This window comes from Drosophila guanche, unplaced genomic scaffold (assembly GCF_900245975.1).
Source record: "Drosophila guanche unplaced genomic scaffold, DGUA_6, whole genome shotgun sequence".
NCBI lineage: Eukaryota > Metazoa > Arthropoda > Insecta > Diptera > Drosophilidae > Drosophila > Drosophila guanche.
This window is the reverse complement of record NW_022995746.1, coordinates 5287358-5306665: the sequence shown is the minus strand read 5'-3', so window position 1 is coordinate 5306665 and position 19308 is coordinate 5287358. Positions and strand designations below refer to the sequence as shown.

The 19308-nt window shown below is 42.5% G+C and overlaps 1 protein-coding gene across 2 annotated transcripts in view; it reads left to right on the top strand.

Moving 5' to 3' along the window:
* The window catches only part of LOC117582583 (bone morphogenetic protein receptor type-1B), a 59104-nt gene that overhangs the window by 36962 nt on the left and 2834 nt on the right, over positions 1–19308 (top strand). The window contains exon 1 of one of the 2 annotated variants that reach the window (XM_034270430.1): positions 1337–2590. The exons of the other annotated variant lie outside the window; for it this stretch is intronic. Within the exon in view, the coding sequence (XP_034126321.1) occupies positions 2557–2590 (34 nt within the window). The 5' untranslated portion in view covers positions 1337–2556. Of the gene's footprint in view, positions 1–1336; positions 2591–19308 lie in introns of those variants that run through there. 2 annotated transcript variants of the gene reach the window in all.

The window sequence follows — 19308 nt, the reverse complement described above, 5'->3', positions numbered from 1 at the left end:
AAATGAAAATAACTCTTGGCTGAGTCCATGTGATAGTTGAAATAATCATTGAAATATTTGTACAGCCTTTTTACGGGCAATGGAACACAAATGTTGACCTGCGGATGGATATTAAGATGATATTAAGCTTTTATATTCCTTGAAGTGCGGATCACAGATATCTCTCAAATGCGTTTTTAATGTCAAAAGTGCTCAGAGTGTGTGAGGGTCTAGGACCTGCTACCTGGTGGCTAGAAAGGAAGAAGTGCTAAGCGCTTCTGACACCAGGTACCAGGCCGTGGCAAGACCACAAAGAGAAGCCTATCGTAGACCATAATTAGCCGCGACTACTGTGCGGCTAATGAAGGCAAAAAGAAAGAGGCTGGACAGCAAACAGGGGAAGAGTTGTAGGGGCAACCGCAACCTAAATGATATCTCCAACTATGCACAGCGTGTATCTCGTGGATACGCTCGTGAGAGCAACGGCAAAAGGAGTCAAACCATTAGCTGGGCAATGGTGTTGCTGCTAATCACTGGCTTGCTCGCTGTGTTGCCTCGAATCGCTAACAAATTCGACCAAAACTGTTATTATTGTTGCATGCATGCTGCCTGCCCCCTTTATGCAAAAGGGCTCTGCAATTATGCTCCGACCAAGCCCCTCCCAGTTCCGCTGTATTGCCACTGCCTCTTCCTGGGGCACGTCCCCCAGTTTCTCCACCCATTGCAGCCGTATCTAGATACGTCAGTTATAATAAGCAGCAACGAAATACGAGCGCACAGACAACGGCCACGAATACGAAGGAGACGACGATGCTAACCAAAGATCAAGATACACACGCTCGGGCACACAGCCACAGATGCACCGCAAACACACATATAGATACACTCATACTTGGGTGAAAAAACTTGAAATTCAAGTGCTTTCTCTCTCGGTTTGTTTGTTGGCTCTCTCGGCTCTCGTCGGCTTTTTGCTCTCTCAGTCCGAATTGCTCTCTCAGCTGTTGCTAAGAAATGTTGCCAGGAGAGCGCAACAAGTGCTGCAACTAAATGTTGCTTTTTTAAACCTTTTTACAGGGCGTGCTAGGTAGAACTGCAAAACAATTATGCGAAAACATTTGCATTTGTTTTGGATTTTTCTATTCAATTGATTTTCATTTGCAAGCAAATCGGGTAAATCGATTCACCGAAAATCTAGTGCTAGAACAACTACTGCAACATTTCTGCTGCTTCCTTCGTTGTCGCATCACACTCTGAAACCGGTTCTTGGCAACATGCACTCTCCGCAACATGTGCTCTCAGCGTACTATGGGCATATATATTCTTGTTCAGGAAACCCCGCGCTGAAATTGTTTTGAATCTTGGAAGCTACGGCCGCGTCGCTCCGGGTTCGAGATTTTCGTGTGTTTGGGTAGAAAATTCGTGATATCTGTACAACTCATCCGTGGATAATATCACACAAAAATAACGAAAATAACACAAATTTATTATCAATACAAATAATATAGTTTATGTTTTTATCTGCTGCACATTCAGTTTGTGACATGTGGTACGCGACTCGTGCATTTGTTTCTGATGTTTACCTACGCTTCGTGTCCGAACAACACACTCGAGGGTGTATAAATAATACACACATGTTTACGGATAATATTATAAACTAAAAATATACAAAATAGCGTGTTTCAAATCAAATCTGTGCCCAACTAAAAATAATCAACAGGAGAACACAAGAAAAAAATCTATGTATGCAGAGAAATCGATTAAAAATTATATAAATAGTGTTTATTTTGTGCCAGTGCTGATCGATTAAAACCCAAACAAAATAGTGCAAAACGTTATTTAATTTGCCAGCAAAATAACAAGAGAGAGAAAGAGAAACGAAAAAGGATTGAGGATTGAATTTCACCTGATTTGTATTGCCACCTCTCGTATATAATTATAATCAACGTGATCACGCGCTCACACCACACCACACACACAAACACAAACGCAAACACACAAGAGGATACAACAACAACAACGGATCCAACACCATATTCGGCAACAGCAACAACAACACCAGCAAAAGCTTCTTGCATCCGTTCCGCCCTCCCTGCAAGGATCAAGTTTGGCCAAAACCCATAATTCTGCGTCTGCTTCTTCTACATTGGGCTCCATGGTGTCGCCGGCTTGACCGACGCCGCCGCCATAGTCCCCCCTCTCAGCTGCCTGCTCCTGAACGGGGCGCTATAAACAAAACCCAAAAGAAGAGAGCACACGAATCCAGTTCTACAGCGCACACAGCGACAGAGCAAGAAAGAGAGAGAGATAGAGAGATACGATCCCTCCCCTCCTGAGATCCTGTGCTTTTGTTTTGCTTTTGTTGCCCACTGCTCCGCGTTTATTGTTTTGTTGCACAGCCCAGAAGAGTGGAGTGTAGAACAGCAGAGAAGGAGCGAGACGAAAGGTGAAGAGAGTGTGCAAAGGAAGACTCTGTGAAAAGAGAGGAGGAAGAACACAAGCACAACACCAACAAAGTTGCATTGCAGCCGCCTGTCGACTGCCCTTCGCATCACCGCCCCCCCCGTATAACAATCAGACATGGCGCCGAAATCCAGAAAGAAGAAGGCTCATGGTAAATATTAATATAACATTTCGTTGCTTTTTTATACTCTCTCAAAACGAATGCGAGTCGGAGGAGTACGATACGATGTTGGCATTCGTGCTGCAACTTTGAGCAATCTACAAATCTCAAACGATCTGCGGGAATGCTTGCCATAAAGTAACTTTGGGGCGAAATCTAAGCAGCTGGAATCTATACTGTTTTTTGTAAGAATGTCCTCGAAATATACGGAGTACCGTCTAGAAATTCTTGGAACAGAAATCTATTTCTTTTGTATGTTTGGGTGCTGCATTCGTTGTCCTTTATTTCTAATCTACCTTGAAGATCTTGTAGATTTTAGAAAGAGATTAACAGGAGCAAAGTGTTGTTAGTGCATCCAACATTCGTATTGGCACTTTATTTATTTCCCCCGATTTGAGTTTCCCTGGGGAATGGCTGGCTTTTGGCTGACTCTTGTTCTTGTCCATTTATAGTTTTATTTGCGATTCTCTAAGAGATTTTTCCCCCTAAAGCTTTCACTGGCGCTGGCCTGGTCTTGGCCCGCTTATCGTGGAGCTGATCGGCGGTGCAGACAGACTTTGGCCAATGGCTGGCGTACATGATCATGGTGCCATTATCATTGTGCCATGATCATTGTCGTCTCATAAGTATGCAGCGCTCATATTACAAATCTTTGAGCATATCCTGTTGGGCCGATTCCCTCTCTTCTTATGTTTTCAATTGAAATTCGTTTGGTTTTTTCGTTGTGTTTCTAATTGCGTTTTGCTGTTCAGTTCGTTTCGAAATCCTATTCTATGTATGCCAAGTGTGGCAGGGATTTGTACAGAAGACCCTGACCATCCCAAGGAGATCCCATCGCATCGGCTTAAAATATGCGATGTCTCCGCCTGTCGCTGTCTCCTTTTTTCCACTCCTGAGTTTGCCCATGTTTTTCTTAATTTTTTATGACCCTCAAGCAGGTAGAATCCGGGAAACAGATTGAGAAGAGAAAGAGACAGATCGAGTGGCAGGGGAAATACAATGGAGCACCCCTTGCTCTGATACCCAAAATACAAAACCAAAAACAAAAAAGGAAAAGAACGAACAAAAAAGATCAGCTGTCAATTTTATGGGTGCCAGAGTTCTTGTTCTCTCTTTCTCCACCTCCACCTCCACCACCGCTATCTTTCTCCCTCTCTCTCTCTCTCTCTGGGGTGTTGCTTGCCCATATTTTATGCCTTTTTTGTGTGTGTGTGCCCAACTTTGTTGTCATCTCATTTCATTTCATTTGCTTAGATTATTTTGATATGCATCTGAGCATTTGATTTGATTTTGGGACCTGGTCTCTGGGGAATGGGCACGCAACGAAGTTTATGACTGCGCGTGGGGATGGATTAGGGAATACACAAACAGCCATAGATACTGAGTTGATATGTAATGATAATCCCCCCTCATTCTTTAGATCTTTTAATAACCCTGATAAGATGTTATTCAAATAGGAATTGTAGGCAAAGGCAACAACACTTTTGTGGATAATTTTATTAGCACACAAACAGCCCGATTCCAAGTGATTCTCACTCCATTCTGCGTTTAAGTGCGACTGGAATAAATGATTTTATTTATCGCAGTTAGACACCTACCAAACCTTTCTATAATTGTATTCGCATGAGGTCACTGCCGTATGATACACATTTTAACAGGGAACTAAGTCATTCCAAACACGTCATGAAGCAAATATTTAAACACAAAAGATGCCTAGCAAAGTGTTATCAGAAAAATGCAACGGAAGTCATACGAATGTTCTGCCTCAAAAATCGGATTTCCTTTGTGATTAATCTCTGATTAAAGCGACTTAAACCGAACGAAATGTTGTAGAATGTAGACGTCATTTTCTTGAAGCCTCAAATAATTTCCATTTAATATTATTTAAATTCTTTCTTTGATCTGCATTTTAATGCGCTTCAGCTGCAGACCTGTCTGATTATATGATTTGCTTTGTGCAGTCACAGTCACAGTCGCAATCCCATTTCCATTCCCAGTACCCAGACCTCAGACCTCAGTTTCTCTTAATCATAAATTCGCCACGGGGGGTTCTTCGTTGCCTGTCCCGTGGCCCTGCCCCGTTTCTGGTTGTTCTTTTAGTCAGGCGGTTGCTTGCGCCCATGACAAATCGCAACAAATGCCAAACAACAGACAAGATAAAACCCTACGAAAGCGCAACAAATACGAAAAACACCTTTTGATGTGGGCATTGTGTTCAAAGACAAAAGATATCAGACATAGACATAGGCAAAGACACAGGCACAGCACACTTACAGGCAAATCAGATAGATTTTTACCTCGAAAATGTTTCAAAGGAAAGTCACTTGTGACGTTTTGTGATTGAAACTTTAAGCTGAAGCAAAGGGCTTCCACCAGAGTCCCTGCTACAGTTCCATTTCCTCTTCTCACATCACAAGTCGCTTCCATGAACGGGCTGTGCTGTACGTCTATGATGATCGAATCGAAGCACTCGAGAACTGTTTCGTGGAATCGCCTTCAACAAAACAGAACTCTATGCTTTCTAAACTGATATAGAAATTCGATGATAACAGAAATGTAATGTGAGTGTGTGTGTAGATGTCAGTACTAATTCTCAGGTATATGACCGACCGACTGGCCGCTGTTTAGGTTATAGGTTTGGTAGTTCCCAACCTAATCTTATCAATTTTGTGGTCTGCCGTCGTCGCCAACACTGCCGCCGCCTGTACACGTAAACAAACAAAATAAAATTATTATAGTCATAATAATAGTAAACGGAAAGGGAAACAAAAACAAGTCAGAATGATAGAGGCAATATTTCGACTATGGGATACCCGCTAAACGTATCATATTTCGATTTCATTGATATTCCAGTGGGTCGAGATTGTTTTGGGCAGCAATTGCTTCATTGCAAAGGAACGGAAATACATATTATCTCAACTAGTATAAATAATAAACCCTTGCACCCCACACAGTAACTCATCTAATAATCATATTTTCTGCTCTAAAAACCACTTGCTTTTATGACCAAACGTGTGCCTGCATCTACAATTTTCGAGACTGCATGTTAGTGCAAATTTGAGCTGCCTCGGCGCATAAGTTACAGATCTTTTCGAGAAAAACATGCCCATAAATAAACAACAGCAACTGTACCCTTGTCGAACATCTAAAACATATATATTATATTTCAAACTGACGTTTGTGCTGACCATTGACCGAATAGTTTCGTGGCTTGCACTTTTCACACGCGCGAATTTCCTTGGTGAAAATTGCATTTATTTTTACTTTAATTTAAATGCCAACCTGTCGATTTATTTTGTTCGCTTTTTTCTGTCACGCAAAAGAGGTCATTGATTTGTCTTGGGGGCCCTCTCTGTGTGTGCGTTTTCATTCTGAGCGATCAGCAGAAACTCCGACTAGACAGCCGACGACGCGACCACCAAAATCGCTCTTAATGCCGTCTGGTCGCGTCTTCAGGCGGAATCAGACAATTGTTTTCTGTCTGATCTGGCGACGGTGTTAATAATGTCGGATCGCTGCTACGTGGATATCATTAAATCAGCCATAACTCTGACATTGGGCTGGCCTAAAGGCAATGCAAATACTAGAATTATAATTAAAGTCCGCATAAGATTAGCTTATGTTTCCAGGAACTGCAAACACGAGCGAAGCTTAATAGCAATTTAAACGCGTACTTTCCCCAATAAAACCTGACTAGAAAAGTGCCTGTAATAATGCAATATAATAGGTTTTATTATGAGTATTCCCTTTATTGGCGTACTTAGGTGTGAAAAATATCAGTTTGATACTGAGAAAATTGTTGCGCAACGGAAAGGGTTGCTGAAAGATGGAAATATTAACTAGAGGAACGGGAAGTTACAAGCATCAATTATATTTGAATGAAGTGTTTGATTAATGTTCACACTATAAATAATGATATCATGGGAAACTTATTCTATAGGTATATCCTTTAATGTTGTTGCCTTCTTTCTGAACATTTTCTACCGCTTTTATGTTCATATCAAGATCATGTCCATTCATTATCGGATAAGTAGTGATTGTTTGCTTAGTTTTATTTTCTCGGTTCCGTTCCCCTGCGGTGGTTCGAGTGCAGCATCCGCATATCCTGTTCTGCGGATCAATCCCATTCCATTCCAAGCGATCCGATGCGATCTGTCGCCAGCGTGTGGAACACACATGTGCTGTGAGGAGAGCGCGTGAAAATGACGACCAAGGAGAGTCCCAGAGATGGCTGGGTATGGGTATGGGTTCTGTCCGTCTGCGTGGATGATGAGGATGAGGCGTTCGTCGTCGTGTCGTTCAGCACTGAGGAGATGCGGATATGCTGAATGCGGAGTAGGCGGCAGCTGCTGCTGTTTGTCAAAACATTGGCATGGAATTTTGCTGTGAGGCGAGGCAAGTGAAATGAAATCCGCCAGATACATATGCACATCTCTCACTCTCTCTCTCTCTCTCTCTCTCTCTCTCTCTCTCTCTTTCGCCGTCTGGTGGTACATCCATACATATGTAAATGCAGTTTCCTGTCAGGCAAAGGAAACTCCATTAGCGGACAATAACAGCAGCAGCAGCATCCACGAATTCCGCTTAATTTTCGTTGACGATTAATCAAAATCAAATAAATGCAAGTAACTTGCATGGGTAGATGGGTATTCCTCCTCCATATACCACCATCTCCTCCTTTGCTCTCGGCGTGCTCCTGCTGGCTGTTCTGTTGATGGATTTCGTGATAAATGAAGTGAAATTTGAGTGAATTTATCTCAGAGAATCCGTTGTTAAGGCTGTTCTTGGGTTGGTTTCTTTGTGTGGCATCTCCACAAACAAATGCGTTAAATGCTTCAAGCGATTATCTTATGGTCTGCTCTGCGCACAGACCTCAACTTTTGGTTGATTTACATACAAACATATGTACATATGTATGTATGTATGTGTACATGCGGGCATGCGAGTGCAGAGGTACAGTGGCCGTCAAAATAATCCTAACAGTGAGCGCTCTCCATGTGATGGAAACTTTTAAGCTTAATTAGTACTTGATGCAATTTACTTTGGAAGTAAGAAAATGAGTATATAAAATAATAAAGCCTGCCTGTGTTAGATCTGCCTAGTGGTACTTCTTTTACGACCCCCACTGTTAGCATACGCATCAGCAATGCACGTAGTGCTGCCATGTCCCCGTTATTTTTACGAGTTTGCTTTTGGCTCTTGATTTATGCAGTGGATTAACATTGATGCTATCGCAGCTACTCTGCTGCTGCAAATATTCTACCAAAGACTCTATCTCTCTCTCTCTCTCCTCCTCTCCGTGATTTTGCGTCGCTGACACTGTCGCTCTCAAGGTCACTGTCCATAATCTCTTTATAACATACTACTCTCCCATTAACAGTGCTCTGTTAAAATCGAACATTGTTTACGGCCGCTAATTGGCAGAGACACGTTCTCTCACGTTTTGCTTTGATGTCCAAAATTCTATAACTTTTATTGTACTCCTCATGCCTGCCCATCCATCCTACTCTCCCCCCGCATTAGCTATTGTTTGCTGGCGGATAAGTAAATGTGTCGCACCGACAGACAGCACGGCGGCATGTTTATTAGACTGCAAAAACAACAACAACAACATACGAGTATGTACAGTGGCAGACAACTGTTAGCCGCACAATGGGAAAAACGAGAATTCGCGATTCGCAAATCGAGAGCCAATGACAACGCACAATGGGCGCACGTATTGCTCATTTGGGCGTTTGTGCATGTCATATGAAGAACCAGTCGGAATGTGGAATACCTGGAATACCAATACCTTCAAGCCGGATTATAGAATTTGGCAAAAGTCAGGCTAAAAGAAAGCAACAAACTAAACAATTTGTAGAGCTTCTAAGGAAATGCATCTCTCATCTTCAACAGCATACCCTGGGAAATCATTAAAAAAATATACATATCTATAAGGCATTCGCATTTGTTTCTAGATATAAATTTATATGAAAAATTGGCATATTTTTGGTGTATTATATGTGTATATTTGTGTATATTTTGTTGTTGTATTTTCCTCTCATTTCGCTATTTAAAAGCCAGCACACGTCATGCTGTCGCTGGGGCAGCCTTTTATGGCAGCGATCGTTTTGGCACAACGGCATTTGATTCATCATCAGGTGACCAAAAAAGCAAAAAGGCATAAGACTAATTGCCAGGGCACTCAAACAGTCGGGGTAGTCAGGCAGTCTGGGGCCTAGGAGTCGGCCAGCAACATGTTGCCATATCCCCCGAGTATCCACCATATAGAATGGTCAACATGTTGATATTGGATCGATGGTCGGTTGGTGATCGGTGACTGGGCTTTTGTGTATGCCGGGCGGGTTGTGCCCATAAATTGAATTGACATTTTGACGCGACTTGCATGGGTTTGTTGGCCGACGGACGGCCCACCCACATTGGCATAAATCTGGTATGCAAATCGGCAGCATGGGCGACAATGTTTTGGCTGCTCAATGATTCATCATCAACTACGTTCCCCTGTGCCTGCCTGGACATCCGTTGCAGTTTGGGTTTCCTGTTTAGCTGACAGCAAAAGAGGGAGCCCAAAACATGATATCCGATGGATCCTTGTGCAGAATTGACATTCGTCTCTCCAGAAATTCTCGAAAAAACCCGCCACTTGCAGACAATTGCAGCGTCGTCGTCTCTAAAGTCTAGAGGCAACAAATTGCAGATGCCAACAGAGCAGACAGCTTGACTTTATTTTTGTGTCGCCAAGCAATAGCCATAATACGTAAATACATATATGTATGTATACCAGACGATGTCTGAATCTATATGTATGGCATGGCGGTGTCCAAGTTTATTTTCAGCCAAATAGCATTTGGTATTTTGTCTGGCAGTCGCATAAATTTCAAATTAGAAACAAAGAGAAAGAAACAGACAGAGGCTGTAGTCTACGACTACAACTAATTAGCCGTTCTGTTGTTTTTATTTTAATTTTGACCCAGGCCCATACTTTCAGTCTCCTCCGCAGGCATCTCCATCTCCATCTCGATCTGTTCGCTGTCCGGCTACTGTTGATGCCTCCCGCGTTCAGGCGGCGCGGAATCAGCTCAATTTTAAGTGACTTTTGGCTAACGCCTTCCACCTGATTAGCATTCGATTCCAATTTCAATTTGAATTTCGATTTCAATTCTGTGATCTCAGCGATCAGCAATCATCATCAACTTCATCGTCATCTTCATTGCCCCAATATCAATATCAATGTCGTTGCTCCCTGCTGTTCTGTGGCTGGTTGCTGGGTTTTCTGCTCAATTCGATTTCTTGATAAAAATCGCCATAAAAATTGTACCAGCTGCTGCGGCTGCGGCTGCGGATTATGCAAATCGAGTATTCGCAATCCATAAACAAGCCAATGCCCAAGACGCTTTTTTTGCTCTTTCCTTTATTTTTTACTTCATTGGAATTGCAATGTCCGCCCATAAATGTCCGCTGGCCGATAAGAAATTTGTATGTTGACTCTTGATTTTATTTGTGATTTTAATTTTCCCCCCATGCATCGATTACTTTCAATTGCTAATTTATGTTTTCCTTCATCTGTTTCTCTCGTTTCAGGTAAGTTCGATGTCAAGATCAAAGTGAAAAATGTAGAAACGGGATTGGTAAAGTATTTGGGTTGAAAGTTACTGCAGAAAGCAGAGATACAAGATACAAGATACAAGATACAGGTTAAAGTTTAATGGAACTTAAGATTAATGGTTTGAAAACCAAAACTGAATCTCTCAAATTGATTTTGTAGAATTTATTTTCCACATTAGTTCATATTTTAGTAGCAAATTCTTTTATTTCCCATCGACCACTTTTTGCGCATTTTTTCAACACATCTTCTGAAATCGCTGGCGACTCGCGCGCGTTTTTAAACGCCTCTTTCTCATGGGTGGTCCACAGCAGTCGCCAGTCGGACGCTGCACTTGCCAGCTGCTGCAATATTTCATATTTGCGAGTGCATACACATATTTGGACTGCTGTGTGTGTTTTTGTATTTTTTTGTACTTTTTTTTTAATAATTTTGCGCTTGCAATTAAAAATCATTAAGCCAAATCAGCGCGGCCTGCCCGCCGGGCTCTCTAATTAAAGCTGATTGTGTTGATTTGCAAAGGGGAAAAAGCTGCAAAAAACACACACAAAAAATATAGGAAAATTATGCGAAAACGTATGTACATTTGTGTATGAATGCTGCAATTGTTTTTAATTGCCAGAGAGAAGAGAACAGGCAAAGAGAGAGTCAGCCCATAAGCCAAAATTGTGTCGAGACATAAATCTGGCCATCTGCTCATTTTGGGTAAAAAACAAAAATTCTCCTGGCCCGGCGTGGCCTGGGATTGGCTTTTAGGGGTTTGGTTTTATTGCTTTCTGTTAGCATTTCATTCATGATTTCCAAGACACCAAATTCCAAATAGAATTGGAAACAACCACAAAATGTAGAAATATAAATAGGCAGCGCAAGCATTAATTATAGCCATTTATAAGGAAAAATCGTTTTAAAAGTTGTCATGCCCGAAAGCGTATAGAGTGGCGGAGTGTGTTGTGCTGTGTGTGTGCAAGTCAAACGGCAAACAGCCACAGCCACAGCCACAGCCTCAACAAAGGCTTGGCAACCGCAAATACAGCATCGAGCAACACCGAAACCCGTTTACCTTCGCCATCGGTTCTCTTTTTTTCTATTTTTATTAGGAAAACAAACGATTTTGTTTGGATTTTAACTTTTGGTCAGAGTTGATGATTAATCTTTTTAGATTTGTATCCCCAAATACTCGGCATTGCCATAACTGGAACTGGGGGAATTGCGATTCCCACAAGGATTTGTAGAACATCAATTGTGGACACCTCCTAGGCGGGGCTTTCCGCAGAAAGCGACCTACTGGGAGGATTATACACAATTTGCATACATAAATTTCCAGGAATAACAGAAAGAGGTTTATTTTGTCTACAAGTTTTACTCAAATTCCTCATGACAGTGCGAATGCTTTTTAGGCTTTTAATTACTAAGCTGAATTTATTTGTTATTTCTCAGCGCAGTGTGAATGCCATTGGGGCTTTAATTTCTAAGCTGAATATACGAGTATTCGATTAGTGTCTTTATTTGCTAACTAATTGAATTAGATAGATAGTGGGACTGCTAGTGGATTCCTGTGCCATTTTGTTCATGAATATATTCGCTGGCTGAACTCATTGATTTATGAGAGAGTTTATTTAGGAGTCATTTTTGGGAGAGCTTTCGGGAGATTATCAGTGGAGAAACCCAAAGGAATAATATAATTAAATGGAAGTTCAATTAACGTAACCCATTTATTCATTAACTGTCTCAATTTGAAAACCAGATCCACCTTTTTTTAATCCGTATAAATTACAAATCGTTCATTGATTGCCATCAGTAATTATTGGATAATTGCCTCTTTTTATACAACAAACTGTTTAATATTTCCTACGATTTAAATCGGAATTAATTCTATAATTTATCTATGCTTTAAATTCAAATGTTGCAGCTTTATTAGCCGCCTTTTAAGCATCACACTTCACACAATTATTGAGTGTCTGTTTGCCAAGCGTTGAATATAATTTCTCCCGCCAACAATGGAACGGCTAATTAAAGTCGTAAAATTTTCTAAGCTACATATAAATTTGTATATCATTGATTGTACGTATTTATGGGGGCTATCTGTAAGTCATTGTTCGTTCGTTGAATGGGGGGGCGTGTATGCAAAATGCAAAATGAGTAGAAAACAATTAATTGCTATTGATTTACGGGGCGTATGCTTGATTTATTTAGCAATCGTTTGACCAAAAGCCAGGCGGGAACATTCATTTTCCTTTCTTTATTGTATTTTATTTATTGCCCGCGCATGTGGGCTTCGATGGCACACGAAGGCGCGAAGCCTTGTGGCCATTTAGATGATGACTTCATTGGCAATGTTGCAACATCATCATCCAACCAGCAATGGTATCTACAATAGGAGTAGTACTTAAAGGAAAACAAAGCAGTAGCAGTGGCAACAAACCGCTGTTCCTGCTGCTTCTCAAATGTTGTCCATTAATTGAGACTCAAGGAAGTCCACATTTGTGCCAATAAATGAGAGTTTAAGGACTATTCGTAGGGTTTGTGTCCTCCTTTATTTTGACATTTTTCGCTTTAAAGTTTTTAACATTTTCATCAGCATTAAGTTCATCAAATGGTCTATCTAACATTATGTTACAAGTAATGTTAATGCTTATGTTAAGCCTCATGTTAAGCCTCATGTTAAGCCTCATGTTAAGCCTCATGTTAAGCCTCATGTTAAGCTGTTGCTATGATCTGCTTTCTTGACACTTTTCCTGTGTTTCCTGTCACTACCGTGACTGCGTTAATGTGACTGCTACTCCCACTCGCACTCTGTTTTTATGTTGCTGTTGCCAGCTCTTGTTATTGCTCTTACTGTTACGAATATGTCTTCAGTTTCCAGTAAATCCCGCGTTAATTTATGCAGCACTCTATGCTTTGCAGTTCAAGCAGTTTCCTCTCGGCGTATCACATGCTACCCAAACAGGTATAGAAACCAATACATAAAATTGTTTCGGTTTGGAGAGTGGAACGTTACTTTTGAACCCGGATGTGGCAGTGAGTGTGTGTGTGTGTGTGTGTGTGTGTCTGTGTCTCTAATGCGAATCAATTTGAGGCTAATGTAGATTGCTTTCGATTTATGCAGATTATGCAAAGGGCGTTCCAAATTGAACCATTCATTCTGCTCTTCTGGCCTCATACAACGCAGCTGTAGGTGTAGCTTGTTGTTTTTTTTGTCTGCGATTCAAATGGCCTACAGGAAGGGGGAAACTTCGGTGCCATCCACAGCATCCGGCTGCCCACGCACCAGACACACATTTTGTTCAGTATTTTGTTAAGCCAACTCACTCGCTCTCCCTTTTTGAGTCCCTCCTTTGCCCACGCGTCTCGTGATGGTTTTTCTTTTTATCGCCTAGAAGTTGCACTCGCCTGCTTGGGCGTTTTGCGTTTTAATTAAAAATATGCGACACTTAATTAAAACGCATGCGAGGAGAGACACTTGCAAATATTTAGAGAGACTGACTGCAGCGCATTTTATTAAGAATTTTGACAGCATTTTGATTAACAGCCCCTGGCCGCAGTCGCAGTCGCAGTCGCAGTCGCAGTCGGAGACCCAGCCTCAGCCGCAGGCACTGTGGCAGGTTGACGACGAAGCTGCTGTGATGCCTGGATGCCTGAAGCTGAATAACCGACGCCCACGATAACAATTTTATACTTTACTTTGTGTTGTGCTGCTGCTGCTCAACGAGTTATGGGAAATAACTGGTTAGCTGATTTATCTATGAGCCAGCGTGGAAGACAAAACAAGTAAGAACGGTGGCCTCCTGGCTACGACTAGGGGAATACCTCCTGGTGCTGTTTGCATGCCAGAAATGAGCCTTACAAATTGTTGAGAATTTTCCCATAACTTTGCCGCTGCTTGTCAGTTGTAAATGCCAAAATTCCCATCTACCGTTGCCCCCTACGTGTACAGGGTACTCGAAGCAGTCAGCCATTCATGCATCTTACAGCTGGCTAACAGCAAAAACATGTTTGTATTGGCTGTGACACGTTTTGAAAGTCAATTAAACGCTTGTAAAATGCATTTATGCAAATCGGAACGCATTTGGAATGTTAGCAGCAAGACAATGGCTGTTAAGTCACTGTAACAGTAGCCGCTAACAGTGATGTAATGTGATGCAGCTTTGCATGGAACAGTGGCGGGCGAGGGCTAATGCTAGCAGCAGCAATGACTGTTAAGCTGCTTACATTGCGGCAGTGATGCAACAGTGGGCGGATATGGCTGACTTTTGCAGCTTTGTGAGCAAAGGGAATCTTTGGATTCAGTCGGGGGAATGTCGTTGAATCCGTTGGTAAGACACACAGGAAGGTTCCGCCCCATAAACCGCATAACAACGAAGAAAGAAACAAAGAAAACAGAATTGGAAGTGCGCAAATGCCTTGATAAAATTTTGGCAAGCGCACAAACAATTGCTACAGCCCCACATCTAAATTGGCCCCAAAAGAATTATAGCCAAGACAGAACAAAACAAACAAACATTTGGTGAATGAATAGATGGATAAAAAGCCAACGTCAGCAAGTCACAAGTGCCGTGGACCCACACAAAAACTAAATCTGCCAATAAAAATAAATCCATCTGGTGGCTAGGATACAGTACCACTCATAAACGAGGGCCTAAAGCTAGTAAAAAAGTCAAATGCCACCAAAGCCAATTCCTTAGTGAAGCGACAGAAAATGATGACGCCCACTTTTTTTGTTTTTGAAAAATTTGTTTTAATTTTAATTTGTTTTTGTTTTTTTTTATAATTAATGGCAACACGAGTCCGGCTACGGGGTACACGCCTTGGTGCGGCCTACGTTAAACAATAAAATTGAACATTATTATATAAAAATGTATGGCACAAAAAACAAGCCATGAAAATGAAAACAGACGCCCACAGGCGCAGCGCCCCACGGGCCATGAAAGGAAAATGAGCAACGGAAAACGTGCAGAAAGGCAACACAAATTGTAAGGTGGGGAAATTTGTATGCTCTTGCTGTGTGGGGCAGGGAAATGTTTGTTAGTCAATTTCTTAACCTCAAATTAGGCCTTAATATGAATGCAATTTCCCTTTGTGAAAGAACTTTCCTCCTCTTACTGGAAAATCTTTCCCTGAATCTGCAAAAATAGATCTGTAGTAAACATTTACAAAGTGAAAATTTAAAATATGTTCTAGCAAGAGTATTTCCCATTTCGACTTGCTCGAAATTTCCCTCCGTCAGGGTGTGTTGGGTTCGTGTCTTGGCTAGGAACATTCTCTGCCCGCAGACGTCACAGACTTGGATTCCTACTTGTTGTTGATGCCCTGCAGTTTCCCCGCTGATTTTGTTTGGATTGTGCAGAGTTGGGCGCTAATGTTTAGATCATTGATGAGCTCACACCACCTGATTGTACTACGAGTACGTAGAGTAGAAATAGAGAGAGAGCGACTCTTGGCTTTATTTTGCATTTGCTCGTGCGATCTTGAGTAGCTCAAGCTGCAGCTTCGCGGCGCCCATACAATAGATATTTTTAGCGATGTTTTGCGGCACGATCACGACAGTGAGGCGGCAGTCGGCAGTCAGCAGTCAGCCCCACGCCCACAGCAAACATCTAAAGACCCAGCCCACATCCCACAGGCCTAGAGAGGAGAGAAGATGAACGGATTGTGGGGGAAACTGCACCCAGTTGTATCTATGAGAGAGAGAGAGAGACAGCGCAGAGCGCAGAGCGCGTTGGCAGCGGAAATCGTTAGCTGAATCATGCCATAAAATATTCCCCATATGCAACAGACGACAGACAGTGCGTTGCGAAACTATAAAACCCAACCAATTTACAGAACGTTGATCTTACATATTTCCAGCTGTAGCTCGTCAAAGATCTTCCACACTTTCCAGCTGTAGATCATCAAAAGATGCTCCCAGAGTTCTGCAAGTGGCTGCTCGATATTCTGGTTCTGTGTGTGCGCGCACTTTTGCAGCGCACTGTTAATGGTTTGCTCTTGCCAGTCCAAAGACTAATTAAAATTGCAATCCATATAAAGTGATTACGTTTGCCGGGTCAATGTCGGAATCTAAGCTGCGGACTGGCGGGGCTTTTGCCTGACCAAATGTGGCTCGGGCTCCTGATGCCAAGCCAGAAAAGGCAGGCCATGCGCTGCTTTGATTGTAAATGGAACTGCAATGGGACTGGAAACTAAAGTAAAGGAAATTGTGCATGGGAATATTCGCTGCGAAGCTATAAAGTTTTCACAAGTTTCCCAAGTGCCAAAGAAGTCTGTAAAAGTGGATAAATCTCTGAGGAAAACAACACAGAAATATGGACAGAGAGCTTTCTGTGGCACCTTTAGTTCAATTCAATTACAAATCTTATGGCACACATCGCGACTTCTTATCAAATCTTAAGCACTCAAGCAAACATTCGCACAAACATTCGTTGAACAAATTGATTTAGTGTCAACTAAAGTGAAGTCTGTTATCAAATAGGGTTGCTCCCTCCCAGCCATGGAAACACTCCACGAATGGGGTTAGCTGTGGGATCAACTGAGCTGGTAAAAGGGGACAACGAAAGGGTCCTCCAAGGGCAAATATCAACAGAAAATAAAGAGAAGCTGCTCCTTCACTTATTTGTTTCTGCTATCAATTGACCAGTGTTGGCTCTGATTAACTTTAGTTTTTATTAGCCTTCTATTTAGCATTTTATTTTTTGATGATTTTTGTGATTTTCTGCTGGTTGATGTTTGTTTGCCCTTGCCCTTGCTGCAATTTCCTTTTCGTGTTTGAAAGAGTTTCACATAAAAATTGTTGTTTATTGCAAGCAGCTAACACACACACACACACACTCACACACACACACACACACACACACACTCTGCTGTGAGCAACCTGAAGATTGCTTTGTTCTGGGCCTTCAAGCAAGTTTTTTTGTCGGTTTTTTGTTGAGTGGCAGGCGCGTGCACTTGGCGCCAACTTGGAGCCGCCACATTGCCTTGCCCCTGCAGCAGCAGCAGCAGCAGCAGCAGCAGCAAACAGGCAACAATTTGATTTCAAAGCGCGACGTCTTCCACGTCGGTTGCCCCTCAGCGGCGACGTTGTCTGGCGGATGCCTTCGTCCGCGGCTCGTTTCATAATTTTGGTTTTTCCTTTTGCCGTGTTTTTGTTTTGTGTGTACAAAAATTCATAATTTGTCTGCACCGCAAGGGGCTACTGTGCTACGTGGCCATTGGTTCGTCTTGCCGCTCCTTGCGGCAGCATCCGGGCAGAGAGTGAAGGAGAGGCAGCAACAGGTATGAGTAATATATGTATGGATGCGACAATGAAAGTTGAAATACAATTGCAAATATTTAGCGGCAGCAGCAGTCACGTTTGGCGCGATTAAAATCGCCAGCAAACCGCCTCGCGGCTGGTGTCTCTCTCCGCAGCAGCTGTCGTTTGCTATTAAATTGTAATTAAATTATTATCTCGCAAAGGCACTGGCACTGCTGATGGGAGGCGTGGTAGCTGACCAGAACAACATCCGCCAATTTGTTGATTTGTTTCGTATTTTGCATTTCGCTCAGCAGCCACAAAAGCTATCTAATGGCACCAGCTGTGCGGCTGTGCGGCTGTGCGGCTGTGTATCTATGTGCAGCTCTGTGTACCTGCGATTGGCATGCCGTCAAATATCTGCAAAACAGCCTTGAAGACACGCGACTGGCACTCGGACGGGGACTCGGACTCGTATCGCGGCTATTCGTCAAATGCAATTGCCAGAAAAGAAAAACTCAACTTGTGTGCCTCATTGTTTGTGCCACAAAAATGCACAAACCATTAATCACTGCTCCAAAATGTACCTTTAACTGGCGGCTTAAAGAGTTTATATCACTTTGTGGGAATGTTTTTTGAGTGTCTTTTGAGTGATGGCTGGAAATGGAAATGGTATGGCAGGCAACCTGAGAGCTTGTTTTGTTTCAGCCCAAGAATAAGGAATGGAACAAATAATAATAAACAAACAGAATTCAAAAGCAAACTGCAAACGTGCTGGATGCACTTTACGACTTATAAATAGTCAAGTGCGTTGTAAAAAATGTCTAAAAATAGTGTCTAGCGGGGAGCCGCTTCGCTGTCTTTAAGCCATGAAAAATATGGCACATTCAGTCGGACATTAAATGCGTTTTTATGAATGAAACTGCAATGCGGCAAATGCCATTAAATATTCAAGATATTGTGCAGGTCGCGGGCAACGACGGCGTCCAGTCACGGGAACCAGCAACCACTCAGCCACTCAGCCACTCAGCCACTCAGCCACCCACTCAACCACAAAGCGAAACGAACGAAAAAGCCACGAATATTTCGATACCCTAAGGAGAGAGATGTAGCGATTCGGATTGCTCTTTTTCAAGCTCATATGTTGGGCATACCCCACAAAAACGCCCACCCATAACTGTTCAGACTGTGGCTCCCAAAGACCGCTGTTGTCCAAGTGCAGCCACAGAGGCAGCCAAGCAGCTGCCGAATGGCCGGAGCAAGAGGCAGCCACTTGCAGCGAGCTTGTAATTAGTTGCTGATTTGCCAGCGACCTGAATCAATTGCCCGAGTTACCGTTACCCGCAGCTCCGGCCCCTCGCCTCCTCTTCATGCTCAAACGCATTTTCATGGCAGAGTGCGTGCGCGGTTTGCTAGCGTTTTTAATCGCTTTGGCCGGACAGTTGTTTGATTCTGCTTGGAATATAACTACAGTTTGGTTAAGGAATAATAACAGAGAAGGCCAAGCTTGAGGACTTTCTACAGGAATTAGCACATAGCCAGAGACAACAGCCCACGTTGTTCCAGAGCGTTTTCCTTAGCCTAGTTGCTGCCACATTTACATCCGTAGATTGATTGGTCTCAATTGCAGTTGCATTTCAGATTATTCTCTAAAAATCACTGGGTGGGACACTAAGCGGCTTTATGATGGCAATTGATTGTGCGCTTCTCAGACTTAGCAGCAGCTCAGCGATCGTTTACATACGAGAACGATTACGAGCATATTGTTATGGGAAGTAGCTTAAGCATTGAGTGGTTTTTGCTTTTATATGAACACTAAGCGGATTATGCAGATTGTTGTGGGAGATATTGCAAGGGGGTATTAGCATACGAATCTATCTG